A 23,975-nucleotide genomic window follows, 5' to 3' on the forward strand; every position below is an offset into this window, starting at 1 on the left:
ACTGTTGCCAAAATCACTTGAGTGCAGGATAAAATATTCACTACTTTTATTCTTTGCCCTTGTAAATTTGCGTAAAACTGAACACTAAAAAGTGTCAAACTGCCAATAATTTGAAGGGTCAAAAATAGCCACCAGTCCCTTACGTTGGGCCCCTCGGGGGCCTTACGAGCCTACGTGCGTATATTGTAAATCTGGCCTTGCATTGAACTCTTTGAATTTCTGTGACCGCAGGACGGATGGGCTATTTTTGCGTGTTTTTCAATGATACTTAGGATTAACCTTACAAGAAATTTCGCTTCTCTTGTAGCAGAGATAATATAATTTTCCGCGGTTCTATAAATCAACCAATTGATTAGATTTGTCTTCAAATTCGGATAGGCAAGAGAGAGAGTCTAGCGACACAACGCTGCCAATGAATAAAACCCCCAATGAACGGCTGGTTTTGCCGTAGAACCAGGGGCTGGGCTGCGGGGCGATTATTGAAATGATATCGACTGTATGTCAGCGCTTTGTCGTGTCGCGCCATCGACTTAGCAATGGCTTAGTCGATGGCGCGACACGACAAAGCGCTGACATACAGTCGATATCATTTCAATAATCGCCCCGCAGGGCTCCTCTGCGTTGCCTCCCTGCCATTTCTTATGCGTCAACTACAGGCTCTTTAAGGCATGACATATTTAATTACAGTTGCTCCAAGTTGGCAACATTGGGATGGAAGTGGTCTTGACTCTTGTGCCTTTACTTTTATTATTTCATGAAAACAAGGGTGGAAATGAATGCAAGAGGCCTTTTCTTTCTTTACTGCGCCGCCGCGCCGCGCCAGTCGTTGTTGAAGCCCGACCCGCCTTGTCCCTTTACTGAGCATGCCTGGTCCGCTGACCTGCATTTTGTGCCAGGATTTCGGAAAAGTAGTGTTGCCACATTACCAAAAATGAAATTTTGAGAAAATGGGCACAGCTCAGTACAGTGTCCGTGCAGAATACTTTATTGAGCAGGTCCCTTTGTTGTCGTTAAATTTTCAAAAATCCTCAAAAAGACATATCTAATTGTAAAAGGGGTTTAAAAAGTCTTAAATTTTTTTTTTAAAAATGTCTCTTTAACCGAATTACCTTTCAAAATATAGCCCATTCGATTGCTCGAACACGAAAAATAGACTGTTGTTGATTTTTTTTTTCCCTATAGGTCATAGCTAGTCAGGAGAATTTCCAACTGATTGAATGCATGGGAATCTATGAAGACTTTTTTGAGAAAATCCAGAGGCCTGAGAATAATAACTCTTGTCGTGGAAATAGAGCTAAAATGTAAAAAGTTTTCGGATAAAAATTGCATGGACATAACGGAAAGAATTCAGGTTCTTTTACAGGACAAGGGACACCCACGTACAATCTGACTAACACCGACTTGCGCTAACCAGGTGTTGATTAGGTATTCACTCCTAAAATGTTTCATTAATTCCATATTTCGGAGAAAACTTCTTGGATGGTAGGCAGTAAGGTCAGAAAAAAATCTGCAGATAAAAAAACGGGAAGCTCAATCGATTTGGAGGCATTTTTATTTCGCTAGGAGTAATGTTGGGGAAGAGGGGAAGAGAACCGTTGAAGAAAGAAACAGAAAACGTAGTTCTAACCGGCCGAAATCCGGAATTTCGCCTGTAGATCCGGAACTTCGCCTGTAGATCCGGAAGATTATACGGACTACGATGCAACGTTCAACAGTGCTGCCAAGATTCTTGTCACCTCTCAATATGTTATTGAGAATCTCGTATCCTCCGTGTTTCATGTGGCAACTTCGTTCAACGGAAAAGGTAGTTCCGGACAGAGTTGCCAATTTCATATTAAAATTCGAGAATAAACCTCGATCATTGAGTGAATTTTTCCCTGCGTGAATTTTTCCCTTTAAATCGGACGTTCGGCGAATCTGTTGGCCTCCCATAATATAGTGCACGTCCACTTGATTTTTCTCTAGTGTCAGTAGGTTGGATATAGAATTTAAAAAAGATCGGCGTAGAAATGCGAATTTTTCACCAAATTCGGAAAAAACGAAGATGGTAAACATTTTGATCCGATATGCCTCGTAATGCTTCTATTTTATGATGATGTTGGGAAAATAAGCTGAGTAAATGCGATAACTCCGTGAGCAACTCGTAAGTGAGATTCAGGGTTTTGGACGGCTGTGACTTGACGCTTGGCTATATATGTTACGGCGGTTTGGACTTATTGTGATCCTATAATATACTATTTAATACACTTTCTCACTATTCCTATCCGCATCATCGAACCGTCATAATGTATAGGCCGATTTTTAATGGGAGATTTGCGGTCTCCAATTTTTTTTACAAAACATTACTTACACCGCTCAACATGGGTTTTTTCCTTCAAACCAAACCAATTTTTTTCGATTCCTAGGTGATATAGAAGTTCGAAAATGCCCATAATTACTGCAGGAAAATTGGCTGGTGCTCAGGGCGCCGCCATTTTGAATTTTCCAAAATTGAGAAAACCCACGATCAGTTTTTGGAAAAATCTCCTCAACGGTTAATCTTACAAAAAAAAACCAAAAAAAGCAGCAGAAAGAACATAAAATTTCCTACCGAAATCACCCTCCTCTGTTTTTCAAGCTTAATTTTTTGGTAGTAAAATTATCGTTTTCTTCAAAAATTAGCTAAAAAAAGGCGTACTTTTGCTGATTTTAGGGGAAACTTTGCTTCATATCTCCAGCCATGATTATCTGAGAGAAAAAAAACTGTTATGCTCTTTGAAAAGAACGTAAAATTTACTTCTAGAAAACATATGTCAATGGTTCCTAAACTTTATTTAATCCTGAGAAAAAGCAGTTTATTAGCTCCTCCCTTAAATTTGTCGACCCTTGATTTTGGCAACCATCTCCTTTGAAATCATGAAAAAAAGAAGAAAAAAAACCGAAAAACGTGGCCGAAACTGTGCAACAAGTTGGTAAAATAGTGCTTGGCCCACACCATTTTTTGAGGGGGGGGGGGGGGCAACGCCAAAAAATTCAAAACTTTTCAATCAAATCCAAAAATTTTGAGCTCTAATTAAAAGCTCTAAAGTACAGAACTGATGGGGGAGAGTGTTCAGCTCAGGCAGTTTGCATTGGACTATTAAGTTGAGGTAACGTCGAGAGATCTATAATTTTGGTTGTGTTCACACCTCATCAGTAGATCACACTCGTCAGAGAACCCAACTGAAAATCTTGCAAAATCCAAGACTGCATCAAAGCAAAAGTTGGAAGTAAAAGTTTTGTATTGCAACACGGTAAGTTATGTACTGGTACTCATTAGAGCTCAAAATTTTTAATTCTGATTGGATTTTTTTTGGTTTCTGATCTCAATGACGTTGACGCGATTAACCATTGATGAGATATTTCCAAAAAACTGATCGTGGGTTTTCTCAATTTTGGAAAAATCAAAATGGCGGCGTCCTGAGCACCAGCCAATTTTCCTACAGTTATTATGGATTTAAAATTTTGAAATCGATGCAGCTCGAACACAAAATGGTGTATTAAAATCTAAGAACATACATTTGCCTATACATATGCGTAAAGGGCCCGCGAAGAGGGCCTGAGCCTGAGGGCGCGAGGCGCCCTCCCGGGGGTTGGGCCGCGTAGCAGTCAGCGGGCAGGGCCTAGTAATGTATACGTTGCAGGAAAAGTGGATATTTTGACTTCCCTTCCCCCTCATCGCATACCCGTAACGCAGCCTGTAACACCGTAATACACTTTCCGTAACGCTCTTTTCAACCCCTTTTTCCCCACGTCCGGTTTTTTATGAATACTTGCCACCGTGAGGCGATTTTTTAGCATCGAAAGTCATATTTTTTTCGTGTGAAGTTTTGTCCAACAATATTAAAGTGTTACGGTGTTACGCACGTAACCTATATCACTATTTGTCGCCTACCTGACATAAGGGTGTAACTACAATCTGCAATGGACCCTGCCAAAAAAAAAAAAAAAAAAAAAAAAAAAAAAAAAAAAAAAAAACATAAATGCGACCTGCTGGTCACAGCGGAGGGTCATCGGTCATCATAACAGCGTGAAACACGATAACACGTCTTTCAGCTCACCTCACCTAACGCAAGTCTACTTGAAAACATGCTCTTATGATTGTCATTTTATCGAAATTGAGGATACAAACTAATTAAAATATTGTCTCTGAAGAGTCTTATGTGATGATGAATGCATTTTATTCCATTGGAAAGTTAAAGAAGGGACTCGATTACACGTCATCAGGGGTTACATTTCCAACTTTTCCCTTGAAAAAAAATGATGCTGAGACCAGATAATAGTGTGAAAAATCCCCTCCTCCTTTTGCAGTCACACAGAAAGAAAGAAAGAAACAAACAGTAAATCAGTGAAAAACTGAAATTGACGAAATGACGGCAATACAACACGGATTCTCCCGTTAGAAAATCGTAAAAGTAAATCAAGGCTCACAGTCCTCTCGCGGCCGCGCCGTCTTGAAAATATACGATTCAACATATTGGTAATCCGAATGATCGGGATGTGTCAAGTGAACATAGATGAGGGAGGGGAGGGAAAGATCAGATTGAATCATACGAAAACCGCCCTGCTTTGACCGAAATAGGTCGGATCGGTGGATGCGGGAAAAAAACTGGCATGAATGAAGGAGCGACGTTGCGATGGAAAGTGTGACGAATCTCAAAGGTTAGGGTCAGCGCGTCTTCGAGGATATTGACCTGCTATGCTTGATAGGAGCCTTTGCCAACGCCACGCCGTGCCACCAGAAAGGTTCGCACTCTTCTCTTTTCGAACAAAAAAAAACACGGCCACGGAATATTATTGTTCTTATTTTGCCTTTCGTTCGGAGGGAGCCTTGTTTGACGGTCTTCGACGATGTCGGTTTGTGTTGGAAAACGCACATCTGTATTCTTACAAGCTTGCAATACTACACTCAATTGGTAACAATGGTGAGCCGTTGTTAGCGTTAGCCCACATCATGATCCTCAGTTACTTTGGGCACGAAAATGAGACCAGTCGGCGCATGACATCAGACGCGACAGCGTCAAAGATATGGTGACAGCTGTTTTAATGATTTTCCGATGGGAGGAAGACTTTCATAAATTGAAAATTGACGTTATCAGCAACCATTATCTTAAAAAATTATGTTCAAATTCAAAGAAAGGTAGGTATGCGATTTTGAACCTCAGTGACTCGTCTAAACAATTGAAATATTGGCCTTCATCTTCCGAGTCTGATTGCGGGGGCAGAAGAATGAAATTATCAGTTCACAATATTCTATTAAATTTCGGAACGACCCTGGATTACACCGCGCGAGCGCGCATTGACATGTATTACAAAGGATCAACTTTTAGGCAGAAAGATGCAGAGAAGGTGAAGCCATCGAGGCTTTTTCGCGTTCCGAAAACTGGCGAGCTTTGAGACATTCTCTAAAAACCATACAAAGTTACGCTTTTTTCCCTCGAGTAAGAAATTGTTTCATATTTCTATTTATTTTTTTTACTTTTTAGAGAATATTGGGGCGAATAAAGAATTCCGTATTAGCATCTTTATACATTGCATTATGCTCGCATGAATTGGAAGGATTGCACCAGAATTTCTTAACTTACTTAACTTAACTTACTTAATGTATTCAAATAGTTCAGACAAGCTGATAACTGTTGAGTATCCAATCCGCATTAATTGCTGAGTGCGCGACACTCAAAAAATTTAGGGCATCACTCTACAACGCACAAACGACTCCCACTTTTAGTTCTCATTCTTGACGTGTGAGCAAAGGACAAAAGTGCATTTCATGGCGCGTAATTTTCCTCTCAAGTTTCATTTACTTAAAATGAGAACCAAACAACATAACACCTTGAAACTTCTGTAAATTTCTCCTAAGTTTAAGAGAATGAATTCCCCACATTTCAAGGAAAAAAATTGGATACTTTTCTGTTGAAAAAATAAAAAATGAGAGTGATTTTGGCAATGTTTAATGAAGTGGGCAAATACTGTTAAAATCCGTTCAACTGCACTTCGGAAAAATTTGCTGAGTATCATTATACCACATTATTAGAGAGTAAAATGATGACAAAAGGCTACATTGATTCATTTTAACAGTCGAACGAATTTAATGTAATTAATCTAATAGACTAAAAGGATAATTGATTGGATATCAGTCGTTGCTGGCACTTCTGTTTGAAGTCTCCTTAAATTAGCTAAAGGTTTGAGATGTCAAAATATTCGTAATAGTATTTATTAGAGGAGGAACTGCATGTCAACGTTCAAGAAATTTCCAAAACTTCATTCTGAACTTCAAAAATAAATGATAAGTGGTGCAAATAGTAGGTTCTGGGAGATGCACGCATGTGCCGCACTCTCGGGGATTGAAAAAAGGACTAATCGCGTGAAGAATCGCTCAAACTGGAACTACAACGATAGATTCCGCGTCTAAGTGCCTGACAGTTAGGCCGCATGCGAAACTTCTAGAGCAGGAAGAGTACAAGCATTCTTCAAGAAGGGTCCGATTATCAGTGACGACCCTCGACGACCCTCATTAAAGCGGAACGACCTTTTTCGAATCCGGGTCTCGCGGCCGTCACGGGTAGTTATCGCCCTTCGATGAAAACAATGGATCGGACGGCGAAGAAGGACTCAAGAATGCTCAAAGTAGTCACCAAGTACAGAAAAATCGTCTTCTTCAGAGCTTCTTGGACTTTTCAGAAGCCTCCAAGAAGCCTCCAAGACGCAGATTAAGAAGCAAAATGTTACCAGGGTTTGAGCAGTTGAAATTCCAAACTTGGTTATCGCCATCTAGAATTGCCCATGGTGTTTTTCACGGTAAATCAATCGAAATATCCTCGCTTAATCGACTTCAATGACGAACTTTTCTCCAGATTTTGCACTTAACTTTATGACAGGAATTTCTCAGGCTCTTTGTTCTCTGCTAAACAGGGGGGAAAGCGTTCAATCTTAGCAACACCTGATGACGCTTAGGTACCACGATTTGAGTTTTTACTCTTCATTTAATTTTTCTTTGACTTTCTTGTCAGTTTTACATTCCTCGCGTTTTAAACTCTTTTGTTGGCAAAAAAACACGAATTTGTTTTAAATTATCGAATTCTAATAATTTTAGTAAACTATCGTCTTATGGGTTTAATGTCGCTCTGTCATTTCGTACCCGTCTTACTTTTCATCGCATGTATATATGCAGGATAAGAGAGGAAGGCAGTATCAGAGGTACACGAGTTATATTTTTTTATTTTTTTCGGTTACGAATATTCTGTCCAATTTTTTTTATGTATATGATAAGCAGGAAATACTAGCTCAGCTGGGTAGCCTAAGATAATTTTCAATTAAGACCTCCAGTCAGAATTTCAATTGCAAATGTTATGTAAAGAGTTTGTGTAATCTGGTTTCTTTTAATACATTTTTCTTTTCATTTCAGAGTATTCTTGACTACACGGAGGCTGACTTGAAGCAGTTGGGTGTAAAAAATGCAACGCATCGTGCCAGGATGGTGGCCAGTCTGGTCGCGCTTAGTACCAAATATAATGAAAGTAAGTCTTCAAGTTTTATCATTAAATTAATCATAAACGGAGATGATAAGCGTATTTTTAACCTGGGTCAAACATATTATATTTGCCTCGCCTATGCACAATTAATGAACCACGTACGCTTCAAAATATTCTCTTACTTCTACGAAGCAGCGAATTCCACTCAAAAAAAGAGTACCTTCTCACCCTCTGCATGGCAATTGAATCAATGTTTAATGAACTTGTTGACCTCTGACGAGACGACTTACCTAAAGGTACGTTGAAATTTCAAATAAATGAGTTTTTTCCTGATCAAGCGCGATTTTATGAAAAGCCATCTTCACGAAAGATAAGCTCTAAAAAAAATCACTATCAGCTACAAAATCTGTGATTTATTGTTAGGTTTTTCGCATATAAATCATTGAAAATTAGATAAAAATAATCATCACATATTCTTCTAGTTATTTCAGCTTCCTATTTATTATCTTATAACGAACATACATTAAACTTTTGCATTAATACTAGGCTCATGACTATTATGACTAAAATTAAAATAATTTAATTACAATAGAGACGACTCTTAAGATAATTTTTTATCTAAAAGGAAATCACATCAATTTATTAAATTTCTTTAAACGTGCAATGAAAGATGGATGCATTCTTCGTACTCAAAACTTTATCCGAAGTTTCAACCGCAAGTCACGTGCGATCATTCAACTAACTGTTCTTCACGCAAAATTGACGCATGGTGCAAAGCTTTGAAGTTCAAAGTACGCGGTCATGATACGACAAGAGGCGAGCTTGCAGACGAGTGAGTGCAGCACTCTAGCGGAGCAATTGTGTACTGTTCCAAAAGGTCTGCAACTTCTCTTCGCTCAGAGATAGCGCTAACTTACTCTGTCCACGTTTGGCGCCAAAATGGGAGGAGTTACTTACCACTTGGAGTGGCGCGTCTTTTCAAATGTGCGCTCTTTTTCTCAGTGTCCGTCTGAGCATTCTTTTGTGCCGTAAACATCGATGTGCATTTCGTTCAAATTTTCTCCTCCGACGCATCAGTAATATGAATTCATAATCTTGCAAGAGGGAAATCAAGATTCCTTTTTCTTTCTTTCTCTTTTTATATTGTTAAAAATGGTGAAACTACCTTCCTCGTCAGATTGAAGTGGTCGCTCAGTTTTAGTAGTGTCTGGATGTGCCTTGCTTTTTTCGCCAGCAGCAGTCATCGCAAATCGCGGCGGCGATCTCTTTTTTTAATTAAAATCTATTGTGAATAATCGATTTTAGGCAAAGCGGTGGGCTTCGATAAATTAATATCGACTATTCAACGTAAATTTAGATGGATGAAGTTCAGTCCTACTAACTTTTGATTATCGTGGGTGCTTTCCTACTTAACTCAGCTTCCTTCTCTTGACGCGTACCCTAACATCCAGAGAATTCAACTTATGCATTCACCGTATTTATTCTAATGTCTGAGAGGCGAGTGTAGCTACTTAGGCTTATCCCGATAAGCCATAAATACTTCATGGAATATTTGTAAAAGACAACTGCATTGAAACCTTGATTATATTTCCTATCCCACAGCCATCAATCCATCCAAACGGCAAACATCTGTGATGCCCCGCCATGAGTTGCTGAAAGTGCCACGCAAATTGTATCACTGCATTTTGAAGGCGCTTTTATGTGGCCGTTCGTTCCATACCATTTGCTTTCTGACAATCAGCATAATATGTTCATTTTTCAAGAATTATTGGACAGTGTTTACGGAAAAGAATTAATTAATATGTAATTAGAGCGGCGGGAAATGGGTTAAAATGGTATTCCATTGTAATACTTTCTTTGAATTACCTCGTTCAAAAATATTGCTATACACATGTAAAATTGAAAAGATAGAAACAGTCGATATTTTTTAATAGAATTGATTTACCATTTATGTGACGAATTCAGTTTTTCGGCTCTACAACTGTGTAGATCTTATTTAATTTTTATGACACCACTTTGTGACTCTGTGACTCTTGAAATACTTTGAACGTATTAATTAAAGAGAGCTCTAAAGAAGGCTTTAATACTTTTTCTTTAATTTTCTTCTAAAGATGTATTCGGTCTAAACAATTTTTCATTCTTTTTCCTCATTTTACGCTCCTCAAACTTTACATTCTGCCTAACATTTTTTTCTTCGTAGGTGATTTTTCTCCATATCACAATCATAGGTATCTATGCTAAATTGAAAGATATTGAAAATGCAAAGAAATTCTTTGAATATAATTTTTTGCAGCCCTTTAAAATTAGGGTGCAGTTTAATATTCACACTTAACAAAGTGCTCAGCCCTATTTATCACGCTTAAATTACATAAAATCATTATGATAATGAATTCTAAACACACAATTTTTGCGACTACTTTCATACAACAAGCGTTTAACTGGGAGATCATATTTTCTCAATGCTAGGATTTTATTTCCCTCACGCCATTAGTTGCATTTTCAGTCGAAGAAAACTCACATTGTTGCCAATTCGAACTGTTAAAAGCTACGCATATCGATCATCTCTAACAAAATGAAGATATTCTAGTTAAATCCAGCAGCAGGGTCTTCAGGTTTGAACATCTGTGCACGACATTCCCCTCTTAATCCTCTGGGCTCCACGCTAGGGCTCCCGTCTAGGGTTAAGGGTTGCGGTACTGAAGATCACAATCTGTAAACAGTCTTGAGAGACTCGTTGTGAGAGCAGTTTAAGGAGGCGTAATTATTTTGCATACGCCGCCACTGCGCCGCGCCAAAGATCAGAGACAATCCTTATAGCACGCCACTCGAGCTTCGATAAGTACGGCACTCAGAGTCTAAGTTACCAGATCGGGGGAATATTACTCCCTTTAAAATAGAGTATAATTCTGCCGTGTTAAGGAAGAACGCCGTATGAACACTCGAGAGCTGCCAAATTTCCCTTGACATGTACATTATCCTTCGAATATTTTAGATTCAATTGCGTACAAAATAGTCTGGAAATTTTTGAAAAAAATATTCACAATTTTCCCAGTAGGAGGAAACTTGGCAACGTCTGAAGGCTCATACGGCGTTCTTTCTTAGCACGGCAGAATTGCGAACGTGATCAAGGAAAGGGATTCCGGTGCACGATGATGCGTTTTTCACGAGAGCGATGTTGGTCGAACAGGGTCAAAAAAGTAGAGTTTCCAAGGGAAAAAACTCAGTGCACTGGAAAAAAAAAAACACATTGGATCTAGATTCCAGACTCTTAAAAACATCGACAAGAAAAAATACTCTTGATTCAATCAGATTTAAGCTTAAATCAAGAACCAAGCCTCTTATTTGAGCGGATTTCCTTTTGATTTAAGCTTAAATCTGATTGAATCAAGAGTCCTTTTTCTTGTCAATGTTTTCACGAGTCTGGACTTTAGATCCAATGAGTTTTTTTTCCAGTGTAGGAAGGATAAATGTTCGTCAGCTTTTCGGCAATCAAACATTTTTTCGGTAAAAAGCTCGGGGACAAAATGGAGGTATAGCGTTTTCGTTGAGGACGGCAGTGTTTTAGAAAGTTCGAGAGAAAAAAATCGGCAACTATGGTGGAAGCTCAACCTCTTGTTACCCGTGAGCACGAAATGCAGCTGGGTCGTGCTTATGGCACTCCGTATTCGCGCGCGTTTTCATCCGTTTACGGTAGGGCACGGACTCTCCGGCAGCACATTTATAATTTTAAAGCCCGTTTAATCCCAGCTTTTTAGCATCATGAAAAGGAGTTCGTGAGCCATTTCTCACTCGGAGCAATTCGTCATTTCGCGGCTCTGTTCGTCTGTTATGTCTGGATGGAAACTTTATTCACCACTCCGTTGAGCGCTCTTACAACCATTCGGCCCATATCAGAAGATCGGCGAGAACTGCACGATAACAAAACTTTCTAGGTTGGCATTTCAAATCAGGGGAAGTAAAAGGGGGCAAGTACAATCTACCAATAAATCACAAAATACAACCGTCAAACGAGTCTATCAGCGAAGTTCAGTCAAATAACACGTGGAAAAAGAGGTAGGGATCGTTGGGTGATATGTGCATTTCCAATGGGTCTGTTGCGCTTGTCACAGAATCGTGTTTTGATGCTTCCCTCTTGCAGATCAACCAAAAATAATCAGATCTGTCTAAACAGCAACTTTCTACCTTGAATAGGTATGAACTGAGTTATTGCGCCTTGAAAAACTCGATTTATGACGTCATCCACCGCAATAGCGCCTACAAGACTCCATGAATACTTCACGCATTGCGTCAAACGTAGTGCGGTCAGCAGCGGTTAGTGTGAAATTCATAGTGTCTACAAGACTGCATGAATAATTCACGCATTGCATCAAAAACAGTGCGGTCACTTGGTCAGCAGCGGTCAGCGTGAAACGCATAGCGCCTACAAGACTGTAGAGATACTTCGCGCATTGCGCCAAACACAGTGCGGTTGGCGCGGTGGCGGAAATTAAGATCATTAGACCACATTCATGTTTATTTTTATTCATAATTTTTTCGTTCTTTTCTTATAAATGAAAGGCATCGTCCACACAGAGATAGGTCTACGGAACTTAATTTTCGAGCAAAGTTCCGTGAACTTTTGCTAGTGTTGACAGGGCTTTCACACAAAATGTGCCAAACGCGAGTAAACGCGTATTATGTACCCCTCCTCCTCCGGCACGTTCACCTGATGATTTCTATGGATGTTTCAAAACGAATGAGAATGAGACGAATGAGATGGGGCGGCAAAATGCAGGCGGTCCATGGGTGGCAAGAAGGTAAATCCGGCCCTGACGTCGAGTAAAGGAATTTATCACCTGCGAAGCAATACGTTTGATAAATAAGACAAAAACTCAAGTTATAATTGCAAAAACACCCTGACACGAAGTTAATATTGAAGCAGTTCAGATGGAAGCTATTGAAAGCCAGAGATGAAATCGATGAAGTTGAGTGTCTCGCAACTCCTAGTTCATTTTGGGAATTTTGCAGACTACATCAATCAGAGATACGACACGAATATTGATTGAAATACAACAAGATTTTCGGTGCCTCGTTGCCAGGTTGGAAAAATAAATTCCCTCTTCTATAATAACTAGGTATTAACTATTAAAATGACAACACGCAAACACTTCATTGAAGCTTTGAATGAAAGCGTAGAACTGTCTCACCATGGAGCTCATCTCTTCATTAATTTCATCGATGCGTTAATAACTTGTTCAAGACCCCCGGGTATTCGAAGCTCCTTCAGAGAGGCGCTTTTGAAACTATTTTGCTTCCTTCCGATTACTTGCGAAGTGTTGATAGCGTCTTTAAGCCTTCGCTTTGGAAAATAATGACGCACCAACGTACAGAGGATCCTTTACTAAAGATGCGTAAGATAAAATTAGAGCCAAAGGGAAGTGCGATTTGGTTCGTGCGGCTTCTAATTGGACCACATTTTGCAATTCGAAACTGTAATTTCTGGCTCATCTGTAAAAACACTTATTTGCATAGGGAAACTAATGGTTCATACGTTGTTTCTCAACTGAGCCAGAAATTATTGTTCCGAATTGCAAAATGCACTGAAATTTAGAGAACTCGCGGAGACGGATGCGCAATCTTTTTTCCAGACAGGCAGCAAACCCTCTCCTGTGGGCCGATTATTGAAACTGATAGACAAAGCTATAGACAAAGACGACAAAAGAGATTTGGAGGGATCCTATTGGTAGAAGCTGGTGGTGGCATAATGGACATAGGAAGTAGGTAATGGACTAACTAACGGCAACCCACGAGAGACCCGATAGTTAGTCCATCATTTAGCCCTCTTAGTCTATAAGAACCACCGATTGCAACCAATAGGATCGCCCTATACGCCTTGTGTCTTCTTTGTCTATAGCTTTGTTTATAAATTTCAATAATCGACCCGCAGGGTTAAAATTGTTGCTTCCTAATATTGCCTTTACACTTACACTTGGAACTTCAAACTTGGCGATTACGCCCCTCTTTAAACGACTCGTTCAGTTTAGGTTGCGCACATTATGGAACGTTGCGCTCATTCTCACCAGTTCGCCTTCAATTATACGCGGGTAGGCAATGTGAGCTACTCAGGAGCAGTAATTATAGTTGCTTGCAGCAATTAGAAGGATGCATTAATTTCAGTTGCAGTCCAATAGCGATCTAATTGATCCGCTCACGATGTTCCGCGTTCACTCTCGCTAGTTTGGTAGTTACGTCCTTCTTCAAAAAACACGCTCAGTTAACATTGGTTAAATGCAAAAACTACGAATGATGGCATTTGTATAAACTAACTTCAATTTGACAGTTGATTGTTGTGACATCAAACAAGTAATTGATCTCACACAGGAATTAATCTTGTGTGAATCGTATTGTACGTGGAGACCACGCATAACAAGTTTACGCACTTCTAGACTGCGACAGAAGATCCGCCATCTTGCCTCTTTCATTTACTTTACATGTAAACGTGACGTCAGACGATCTTCTGTCGCAGTCTAGCAGTGCGTAAACTTATTTTACGTGGACTCTAAGATTTTGAGGTAGAAAGTTGTGACATTTTTTCCCAGCATCAGACTTTGTCTCGTGGCCCATTACTGTTGAATTACATCGGTTGTGCAGCCCACTCATCCCGCTGATTTTTCTCGCCGACAGGAAGTCTGGGCTTGGATTTTCCGACAACCGCGCCCGATACTGCCGTGCTATGGAGGAACGCCGTATGAACATTCTAGAGTTGCCAAATTTCCTTCGATAAAATGTTTATTTTTGCGGGACATAGTGAATATTTTTCCTTGAAATTTTTAGGAACTTCGCGTGAAATTGCGCACAGAATGGAGATGTTGCATGTGTGAGGAATTTGCGATTTGACTGTTGATTCTAATGTAAAAGTTCGCGAGAAACACGATGATGCCACTGGTTTTATCTGAAATCAACTCCCAAGCTCAAAAAAAGCTCTTAAGTTGAGGCCAAAACGGAGGGGATATCACACGCTATCCTGAGAGTCCACATCTACATCAAGACAAACTCTTCATGCAAAGATAGGGAGCAAATACATTGACAGGGCTGCCACTTTATTTGGGGCCTCCAAAACTGAAAACACGGCAACCCTGCTAATGTAATTGCTCCCTATCTTTGCATGGGGAGTTTGTTTTGATGTAGACGTGGACTCTCAGGATAGCGTGGGATATCCCCTCCATTTTGGCCCCAACTTGAGTGCTTTTTTTGAGCTTGAGAGTTGATTTCAGAGAAAACCAGTGGCACCATCGTGTTTCTCGCGAACTTTTACATAAGAATCAAAAGTCAAATCGCAAATCCCTCACACATGCAACTTCTTCATTATCTGAAAAATTGGAAGAAAAATTTTCACAAGTTTCCAGGAAATTCGTGTTTTATCAAAGGAAATTTGGCAACGCGTGAAGAGTCATACGGCGTTCTTCCTAAGCACGGCAGGATGGGTCGCGTCGCTCCTCAGACGTGAGAGCGTATCAGGATTTCCGTATGAGCCCCGGCAAGCACAGATTTATATGTGAAGCAGGGTTCGCGTGGAAATTGAGTTACGCCCTTACGTCAAAGAGGCAAGGTGGTGTACTCTAATGCGCGTGGTCATTAATGTGCATTATTCATGTTGCAGATGCGGAGGAAAAGCCGCGGTCCAGGGTGAAAGAGAAGTCGCACCGGCACAGCGTCGCGGTCGACACGAGCAGGCGGCTCAACCGGGATGATTCCATGTAAGTGAATTATGACACTTCTCCTTCGTCTCCTCAAAGCACCACGCTAACTTATCATTCGTTTCCACTCGCCTTGCTATTCATATCACAGTGGGGCGAGTCTATGGGTGAGGTCGGACAGGACACGAAAACTTAAAATGCAGAACATCCAAAGCCGGAAGTGGGCAAATGAAAGAACTTCCAAAAAAAAATGAGATAATTTTGAAAACAATTTGGGTGATTCTAGTCGCAATTTCCATCGGAATTCGTAATTTAGCATCTCTGAAAATTCGTGGGAAAATGTTCATAACGTGTTTTAAAAATTAATTAATCTTTGTAATACAGACTGTCGAAGTTGAAAAGTGGCTCCATTGATTCTCTCGTTAAATTTTCCTTCAGAAAGGTCCCTTATAATTTCAAATGTGACGAGATTATCATAATTTGCGCAGTTTTAACTAATAGGTATTTCATGTCCGTCCTCTCCCAATGATTCGTTCTACTCTTATGAATAAATCGCGCCTTTCCTTTGAATTATTTCAGTGGGCTGATCATTAGAATTCATAGACAAAGCGGCAGATAAAGAAATCAAAGGGAAAATAGATTGATTTCATCGGTTGAGTCGGATTGTTATGGACTAAGGTGGAAAATAGTAGACTACTATAGGGTCTCTCGTGAGTTGCCGTAGGTTAGCACACTACGTACTTCCTTTGTCCATCGCAACACCCGCTTCCACTAATGGCATCGCTCCATTTCCTCTTTTTCTTCTTTGTCTATCAATCTCAATAATCAGCCCACTGCCTTGCTGAGGAAAACTCTGCATGATCATCCAAACGTAGCCAAATTTTCCCGACCAAATATGGTACTGTTGAAAAATGTGTGGGATTTCCCCTCAAAATTGTCAAAGACTAAAATTCGAAATGGGTTTCAATAGAAAATATCGTCTTCGGTTCGAGTCCACAATTCCGATCGAAGCAACACTGTGCTCCACGTGTAACCCGAACAAACCCGTGAGGGAAAGCTCGCATCTGGACCCCGGAAAAATCCACCCGCGCACGTGTCCTCGCACGAGGGAGCCACAAATGACCGTCATGGCGGGCCCTTAAGCCCTAAGCCCAACATCCGAAAAGAAGGGACCGTGGATCTTATTTCCTTGCCAGCATTCTTTCCTTCAGCGGCCACGCGAAGTGTCGGCAAAGGAGTCCCTCGATCATGACTCAACCGAGGGAGGGTGCGCGCGAGGGTGAGTCCCCTAATCATTCTTACGGCAGCACTGCATCATAAATCGATATTCCCCTATTTGAAAGCACGCCCAAGAATCGATTATCGAATTACACCCGATAATCGATTCTTTTTCAAAGGTTAAAGTGGCAGCTCGATCGAGTTATCGCAAAGCAAGAAACGCCACTGTTTACCCTTGGATATTGCAGCTCTGGTGGCGATAAAACTTCCCCCTCGGCCTGCAGCGATGTAATGTGCCATTGCCAGCCACCCCGCAACCCCCTCCCCTCCGTGCTTCAGCCGACAAGTGCAGCGCTGTCCTTGCCCTTGCCCTTGCTCCAGTCCTTAACGAAACCTCGGAAATAGGGCGGTTTTTCATTGTGGTTGAGCGGTTTTTGAGTAACCAGGACGGCCTTATTGAATCTACAATATGTGCCCGTGCCCTTATCGCTCCTGCTCTTGCCTTTGCGTTTGCTCCACTTCATTATTTTCGCTAATGTGGTTTGTGTTGAATCTCGCTGGGAGCTTTAAATCTTCTGCTCGGCGATGAACCTTTTCGCCTGCGTTTTATCTATGGAAGGTTTAAGAGGGTAAAGGTAGCTACCTCGATTCTTTATGACCATTCGTTTCGCGTCTTCCTCGGCCCCTCGTCTTTTAACTCCAAGAAGCTATTCAAGTTGAATCTCTATAAAATATGTTCATGAAAGTGGGTATTTTCACTAGAGGCAAGATACCCTCCATTTGGACCGAGTTCATCAGAAAGGAACCAACCCACATTTTCAAAAAATTGAGTTAAGAGTGTTTTTGAGTTCCTCTGGTCATATATTTTCTGCTGCTAAGAACTCAAAGTCGGAAAACATATTAGTTTGTGAAAAGAGGGGTTAAAATTTACATTCTACATTGAGTCTTACGGAGGAATAAAACTTCAAACGTCTTTTTCTCAGTTTCAACTTGTTGTGGGTCGGTTCCTTTCTGATGAACTCAGTGCATTTGTATCTGCACAATGGTGGATTCTTATTTTCTTTTGAGACTCACGTTCAACTGTTGTCTTACCTACTAGGTGGATTGTCAACAACGCGTTTCACGCCGACCGCTGCTGCACGCACTAAGTTTGACGTAATGCGTGAAGTATTCATGCAGTCTTGTAGGCGCTATGCGTTTCACGCCGCCCGCTGCTGACCGCAGCGACCGCACTATCTTTGACGCAATGCGTGAAGTATTCATGCAGTCTTGTAGGCCCCAATATGTGTTACATGCCGACCTCCGCGCCGCGCCGTGGGTTTCTCCTGTTCATCTCAAGTTCTTCTCGTCATCATTGCTCTCTGCGCCGCGCCGTTCCAGGCCAAATTCCGTGTTCGGTTTCTCTTTTGGTCCTAACTCGACTAATTAAAGGTGTTGTCTATTGTATCACAGATAGACGACAAAATTAGAGATATACTCTCGGGAAATGAGAGATTTTGTCACCTTTTTTCGTTTGTAATTTTTTCTCTGAATCCGATTTTTCTTCATAGCTATATTTAAAAAATTTGCAAAATTTGCCGCCCCCTAAATTTGCCGCCAATGGCCGCGGCCCATGTGGCCATCCCCCAAATCCGGTCCTGTTTGGAATTTTGAAACGCAGATGGTTTATTTAGAAAGATTTGTCATCTTTTTTTAGTTTTGGACAAATAACGAGGGTAACAGATAAGGTTCATTTTAAATTACTGAATCATCCTATTGCATTCGGTATTTTTATACATGGCTCTTCTTTGAGCAGGAAAGAAATCTTGATTGGTGTGTCTGTAGGTCAATAGTGCTTCCCATGCCCCTCAAAAGAGATACGGACACATCTAACACCCTTTGGTTTCCAATGATATTTACTCAATACATATCTCCAGTACTAAACTACCTAATAAGCACCATTATCGCATATTTGTATTCGAATGACCAATTAGGCCCACTGGCATTTGTATCAATTAAGATACGATTATTTGAAAAATTTCTGCCGTAAGACTCCCTACGGTTTTCCGCTGGGTCTCTTTAGTCCTCTTTAACGAAACATTTTTCGAGAAAACTGAAATTCCTGACCAGTTGTCCTGGACCAGGCTCTGGCTCATTCTGGTCCGTCATTTGAGGAATGCTTCACTGGGCGCTGTTGGTGGTTGACAGCAGTGGCGCCGTTGTCGAATTTAAATTCAAATCTAGAAATTTTACGTGTTCTGACATGGAAATTTTAGGGATTTTATATGATCTGGCATCCCTAGCTCCGACTTTATCCTTTTCAAGAAGCCGCGCAGTGCATCAGTTCTGAGGTCGTAGAGTTATTTCATTTTTTCCTGCCGAGCGAACATGCTGAGAGTACGTTTTATCTTTTACGCTCAAATAATTTCAAGAGTAAAAAACTTACTTGACTCTCCCGAACAAACACTTGATAGATCTCTCGCAATTTCGACACAAGTTAATCGTATCCTTTTCAATTTCGATGTTTGAAAATGTACGCGCTGTTGCAATATTGAGGCTATTTACCTACTTTCAAAACTGATGCCAGATTTTGCCAATGACAACATATGTATTACTTGCATATAAGTTTATTATTTTAAAAAAAATACACGGTTTGTACTTCCTCTCCACGACTTGTACTTTTCTACAAAAAATGAAGAAGAAGAAAAACCTCGTAAAAATCAGCATGCAGCCCACGTGAACTGCTCAAACCGAAGTGTAGAACCTAAGTTTTTTAACAAAAAGCTGAATTTTCGCAAAACTCCGGCCGTTCAACATGGAATTTAAGTGGTGCATGTTTTCAACATACTAAACTTCCCTAACATGTATTCTCGATTACAACATAAACTCTACGTAGTATATATTCTTTTCTCTTTTTTAAAAAAAATATCCAATCATAATCATGTCATTGTTCAAAAAAGTGAGCCTCCAACAATTTTTACAAAAATCGGCCCGGGGCTTTTCATGATAATGGGGAGAAAAACGTCCAGCAATAAAACTCTGAAACCTATCAGGAATCAATCATTCTTTCACTAATCGTTTCAGCATTACTTGTCAAAAGTTTAGATAATACGTCGGAATGTATTAAATAGCAAATTACTTGTACGTTTTCCATATTTTTTCCCCTGAATGGTCGTAACTACAGTGTTGCACCAAACAGCATACCTCTTTGCGGAAAAATTGTGCTCATATGGGCTTTTCCCCTCTGTATTGAGATTTTTAGCTTTATGCTGAATTTTTAACGCACGTTGACGAAAAAACTCCAACATACTATTTTTTTTCTATGGATATTAAATATTTGTATTACCTCTCTGAGGCATTTGACCTCCGTATAAACTCCCAACTCCTACGCAGGTAGGGATTATGATAACAAAAACTGAGTCCGGCTCATTGAGGCCATGGTGTTGTAATACTCCAGAATGCGGGAGAAAGGTTAATGGCTTAATTGGCTTTCGCGGTCGTGTTTCATGAAATCTGATATCCAACTCAAAAGCATTAAAGGGTCCCAGAGCAGCTTCAGATGCAACTAATCATATGTCTACATCGCCCATCGGTCGCGACGAACCCATAAAGGGGTAAAATGTAGAGCTATAGGGGTTGCTCAGCTGTGAGATTTTAATGCAGCCGAGATGTAAACATGTCAATAATCCCTCACTCTGAAAATATAAACATTGTTTTTGCCTCCGTTTTTGCCAAACATTTTAAATGAAACCGGTATTTTTAGCAGAAAACGTTCTATATTTATAGATCTCAGTTTCATTTTGCTATAGATTCACTTCAAACGGCAAGTAGAACCAGCGTCAGTATATGGGAGGAAAAACGAAATTTGAATACATTTTGCGAACAAAGCTAAATTGATAAATTCCGACTCATTGATAAAATCACCACCTATTTGCATAGGAAACATGCTGCTTTTATACGAGGAATCAAAAAAATAGTTCTTCAGTGATGAAATCCAATTGAAAGTATACCGTATTAAACGTAAAGGAAGCAAATCACATCAGTCGCGTTGCCAAATTTCATCGGATTATTTAATTTTTTCAAGAGAACGATAGGGTAGATTTGCTTTCAAAATTATTGGAATTTCTCCTGTGCCGTAAGGCATATTTCCTTCAATTTTCAAAAAAAATCCGCACAACCTAAAAATTAAATTGTTCGAAAAAATTCGGCGGAATCCAAAGCGTGTACAAAAATAAACCTGCATAACTTAAAATGACTAATGGGCGTTAGGTTCCGACTTCTTCTTGAGCAAACACACACACGAAGCACAATGCCGCTTGAAAGAACAAACTTTTATAATGTATGTATGTCCATACTTCGTTGACAACGCCTTGGCTTTGTGCATACCGAAACAATGAATGAGCAAATATATTCCCCTTCTCAGTTACAGAAACGTTGTATTGTTTTTGCCAACCTGATTCCAGACAATTACCTGGCAAAGAGCACCTTTGTGGATAGGATTGCATTTTCACATTAAAGCTTTTTTTCAGGTTGTTCAAGACAATTTTTTAGTGAATCGTGGCAAATGACTTAAACTCACCTTTAAAATTCGATTTTAAAAACGCTTATAGAAATTGAGGGTTTGTTTTATTACGTTGTCGTGAACGCATATTGAACAAAAAAAATTAATTTATAATTTGGCGCTTTTATGCTGAAAAGAACGACGGGGGGGGGGGGGGGGGTGTAAAGAGGGAGTGTGCTCGTTAGTTGGGGGCCGTAAGAAGGAATGGGAATCATAAAGCGCCGGTGACGTCAGCGGGGACGAGGAGTGACGTCGAGAGTCTTTCTCATGAGCCCTGTCCACAAGGCTTTTTTCACATGTCCAGGGCTCATGAGTTAGCATATTTCACATTTCACGCTCACTTTCACATTGTTTCTTATGTAGCTTAATCTTTTTCACAAATCTTTATAATTCCTTTTAGCATAGATACGTCTAATAATCAAAATATAAAGATAATACACAAAGATAGCCCGAATAATTTAACTACAAAAAACACAAAACAATGGATAAACAAGGCTAAAAAAAACCTGTGTGATAACCTCGCTTTTTCTTGTTATCACCGCAAATGGGGGTGTAAGGGTCTCTTGATTGTTATAATTTATTTTTTAATTTTATTTTTGTTTCCTGGTCGAGGAGAGGGTTGAGACTACCCCCAAAACGTCCCAGATTTTTTATGTCTCTGTTTTTAGTCTAGTTTACCCATTGTTTTGTGTTTTTTCTAGTCAAAATATTTCGTGTAAATTTTTTTTTCCTTTTTGTAGAGCACCTATTTGGAGTAGAGATAGATAAAGTTGGCTTAGGGAAAACTACAAAATTGGCAAATTACGCCCCTCCCCGCCCTTCCCATTTCAAGGGAACATCCGATTGATTTACGTGGAATACGGTCTCCGTAAACAGCTTGCGTCTCCTGCGTAAACTTTTAATGAAATTCCGTCCGCGAAACCTCGCTCAGGGGTCTGCGAACCCCGGTGAGCACTGCGAGGAGAAAATATCCAATTTCCGATGGCAGGCGAGCCATCCATTGATTATATCTTCACCTCGCAGCATAGCAAGAGTGCAAAATATTATCCTTAAACTTTGCGAATTATGGTGTGGCTTCACTAATGTTATTTTAGGAGCTATTGATTTTTGTTTCCACCGAAGAAAGTGGAGAGGTACGCATAGCTAGGGGAGCCAAATGTAATGAAGCTTTGGCACCGAATTGTTTAGCCGGAATAGCTTCACTAGAAACATCGTGGATTTTATAAGGTTCGTTTTAAGATATCGACGGTGAAATTACCAAACCACGTATCTCATTTGCGGTGTCTAAAAATCTACGCTCACATTTCATTTTTTTGAAATAGACCAAATCAATATCATTCCTTGAAATTTTCACAGAATTTTCTTCGCACGAAAAGGAAAAAATCACAAAAATTCTCAAGACTGGGCATATAGTAGTTTTTCATTTAAAAAATAAAGTATGACAGGAAGTCTGCGACGTCGCAAACCGAGATACGTGGTTTGGTAGTTTCACCATCGATATGTAACTATTCGTGCTTGAGAGTGCGCGCTTTTGCCCACCCTCTCGGTTAAAGGCGAATTTTGCGGAGGTGATATTTTCGTACGATTTCCTGCTTCAATTTTCGTTCTGACCAGCTCGAACAATCAGCATCATTATTTAAAGGTATTCTTTTCAAAAATGTCACTCTAGAACTCATTTTAAAATAAATTCAGCAATATTTTGTTCCAAATAAGCCATGGTTCTGTAACATTTCTGCAGGGTGAACAAAATTTACGATGAAAGAATTCACGGCTATCGAGGAGAAATACGGGCTTAACGACTTCGGTCTTCATCCATCGACCAGAGGCCAAACATGAAACATTTAACGCTACATTTTGGAGTTTCGACCACTTCTTTCCTAGTAACGCCTTTATAAAGCAATTCTCTATTCTTTAACCCGTAAAAAAATAGCGTAACGCTCTTCTCGACCGCCCATCTTCGAGTATTATGGTTTTTCTAATCAATGTGACTTTCGCCAGTGACCAGCTGAGAATGATCAATAATCGATATTTCCCCATTTGAAGTTATGGTAAAGAATCGATTATTAAAATCTTCATTGCAAACACATTGTTTATCGATCCTTTTCTATAGGTTTAAATGGCAGATCGATCGGTACATCTCAAAGCACGCCGTCGCGTCGCCACGCCATATATGGCTTTACGCTTTATTTTTCCGAGGACGCTCCGAAATAGAACAGAGTAGAGTACCGAGTACCTTTAAAGCGAGAGTATGGACAGATCGCTTGATGGAGGGCTTACGGCCCAAAAGTGTAGCCATCCTCCTAACCAACTTCAAACAACCAAAATTTCACTGCCAGCCTACAGATTTCAACCAAGATGGCCAAGAATGTACATAAATGAGCGTTTTTTCGCAGAAATAAGTGAATTCATGCAAAAAGTAAGCCAAATACGTGCTTTATAAACGACGGTTCGTAACAATTGTATTCGTAAATCGCTCTGGACATTCAAAATTCATAGGTTGACTGCATTTCTGGGCCCTAACTTTATTCGCGGAGGCATCGGTGAAGGCCTAATGGATTTTCGGAGTTTCACATCTGGCCATACTCTCCCCATACAGGCACTCAAGAACAGAGTATGGCGTAAAACTCTGTTTCGCTTTGACCTGCTTTAAAGGCTGAGTATACGATAAAACAGAGGACCAATGATGAGTGTCTCCAAGTCAGGCTCAAGATGACTCAGGGCGTGTTCCTCCGTCTGAGAGCATTGTTGTGTTGAAAAATGTAACAAAAGGGAAGATAATCCGCTTAGCGTAGACCAACCTTCCATCGGTCGCCAGCAGTTGCTCGTCGTTGATCTGTTGGACGCTCGCTAGTGATACGACAACGCATCCACGAGTCGACACAATACCCTCAGAAGGGGAAAGTAAAGTCGTAAACTTAACGACTCCCATTGTCGTTGCGTCATGTAATGAATCCTGACTTACGACGAAGAGGAATGGGCAACACGATTCAATAAACTCTCGCTTCAACTTTAGGGTGGAGGATGGCTCTAAAATCGAGGGAAAATGGGGTG

At 40.3% G+C, this 23,975-nt stretch overlaps 1 protein-coding gene across 4 annotated transcripts in view; it reads left to right on the forward strand.

Moving 5' to 3' along the window:
- The window catches only part of LOC109034001 (breast cancer anti-estrogen resistance protein 3 homolog), a 186,479-nt gene that overhangs the window by 81,565 nt on the left and 80,939 nt on the right, over positions 1-23,975 (forward strand). For all 4 annotated transcript variants that reach the window (XM_072302716.1, XM_072302714.1, XM_019046889.2 and 1 more), the window contains 2 exons: positions 7,424-7,535; positions 15,130-15,226. In XM_072302716.1, the coding sequence (XP_072158817.1) occupies positions 7,424-7,535; positions 15,130-15,226 (209 nt within the window). The remainder of the gene's footprint in view (positions 1-7,423; positions 7,536-15,129; positions 15,227-23,975) is intronic.

The sequence above is a fragment of the Bemisia tabaci genome, chromosome 7, assembly GCF_918797505.1.
Source record: "Bemisia tabaci chromosome 7, PGI_BMITA_v3".
Classification (NCBI taxonomy): Eukaryota; Metazoa; Arthropoda; class Insecta; order Hemiptera; family Aleyrodidae; genus Bemisia; species Bemisia tabaci.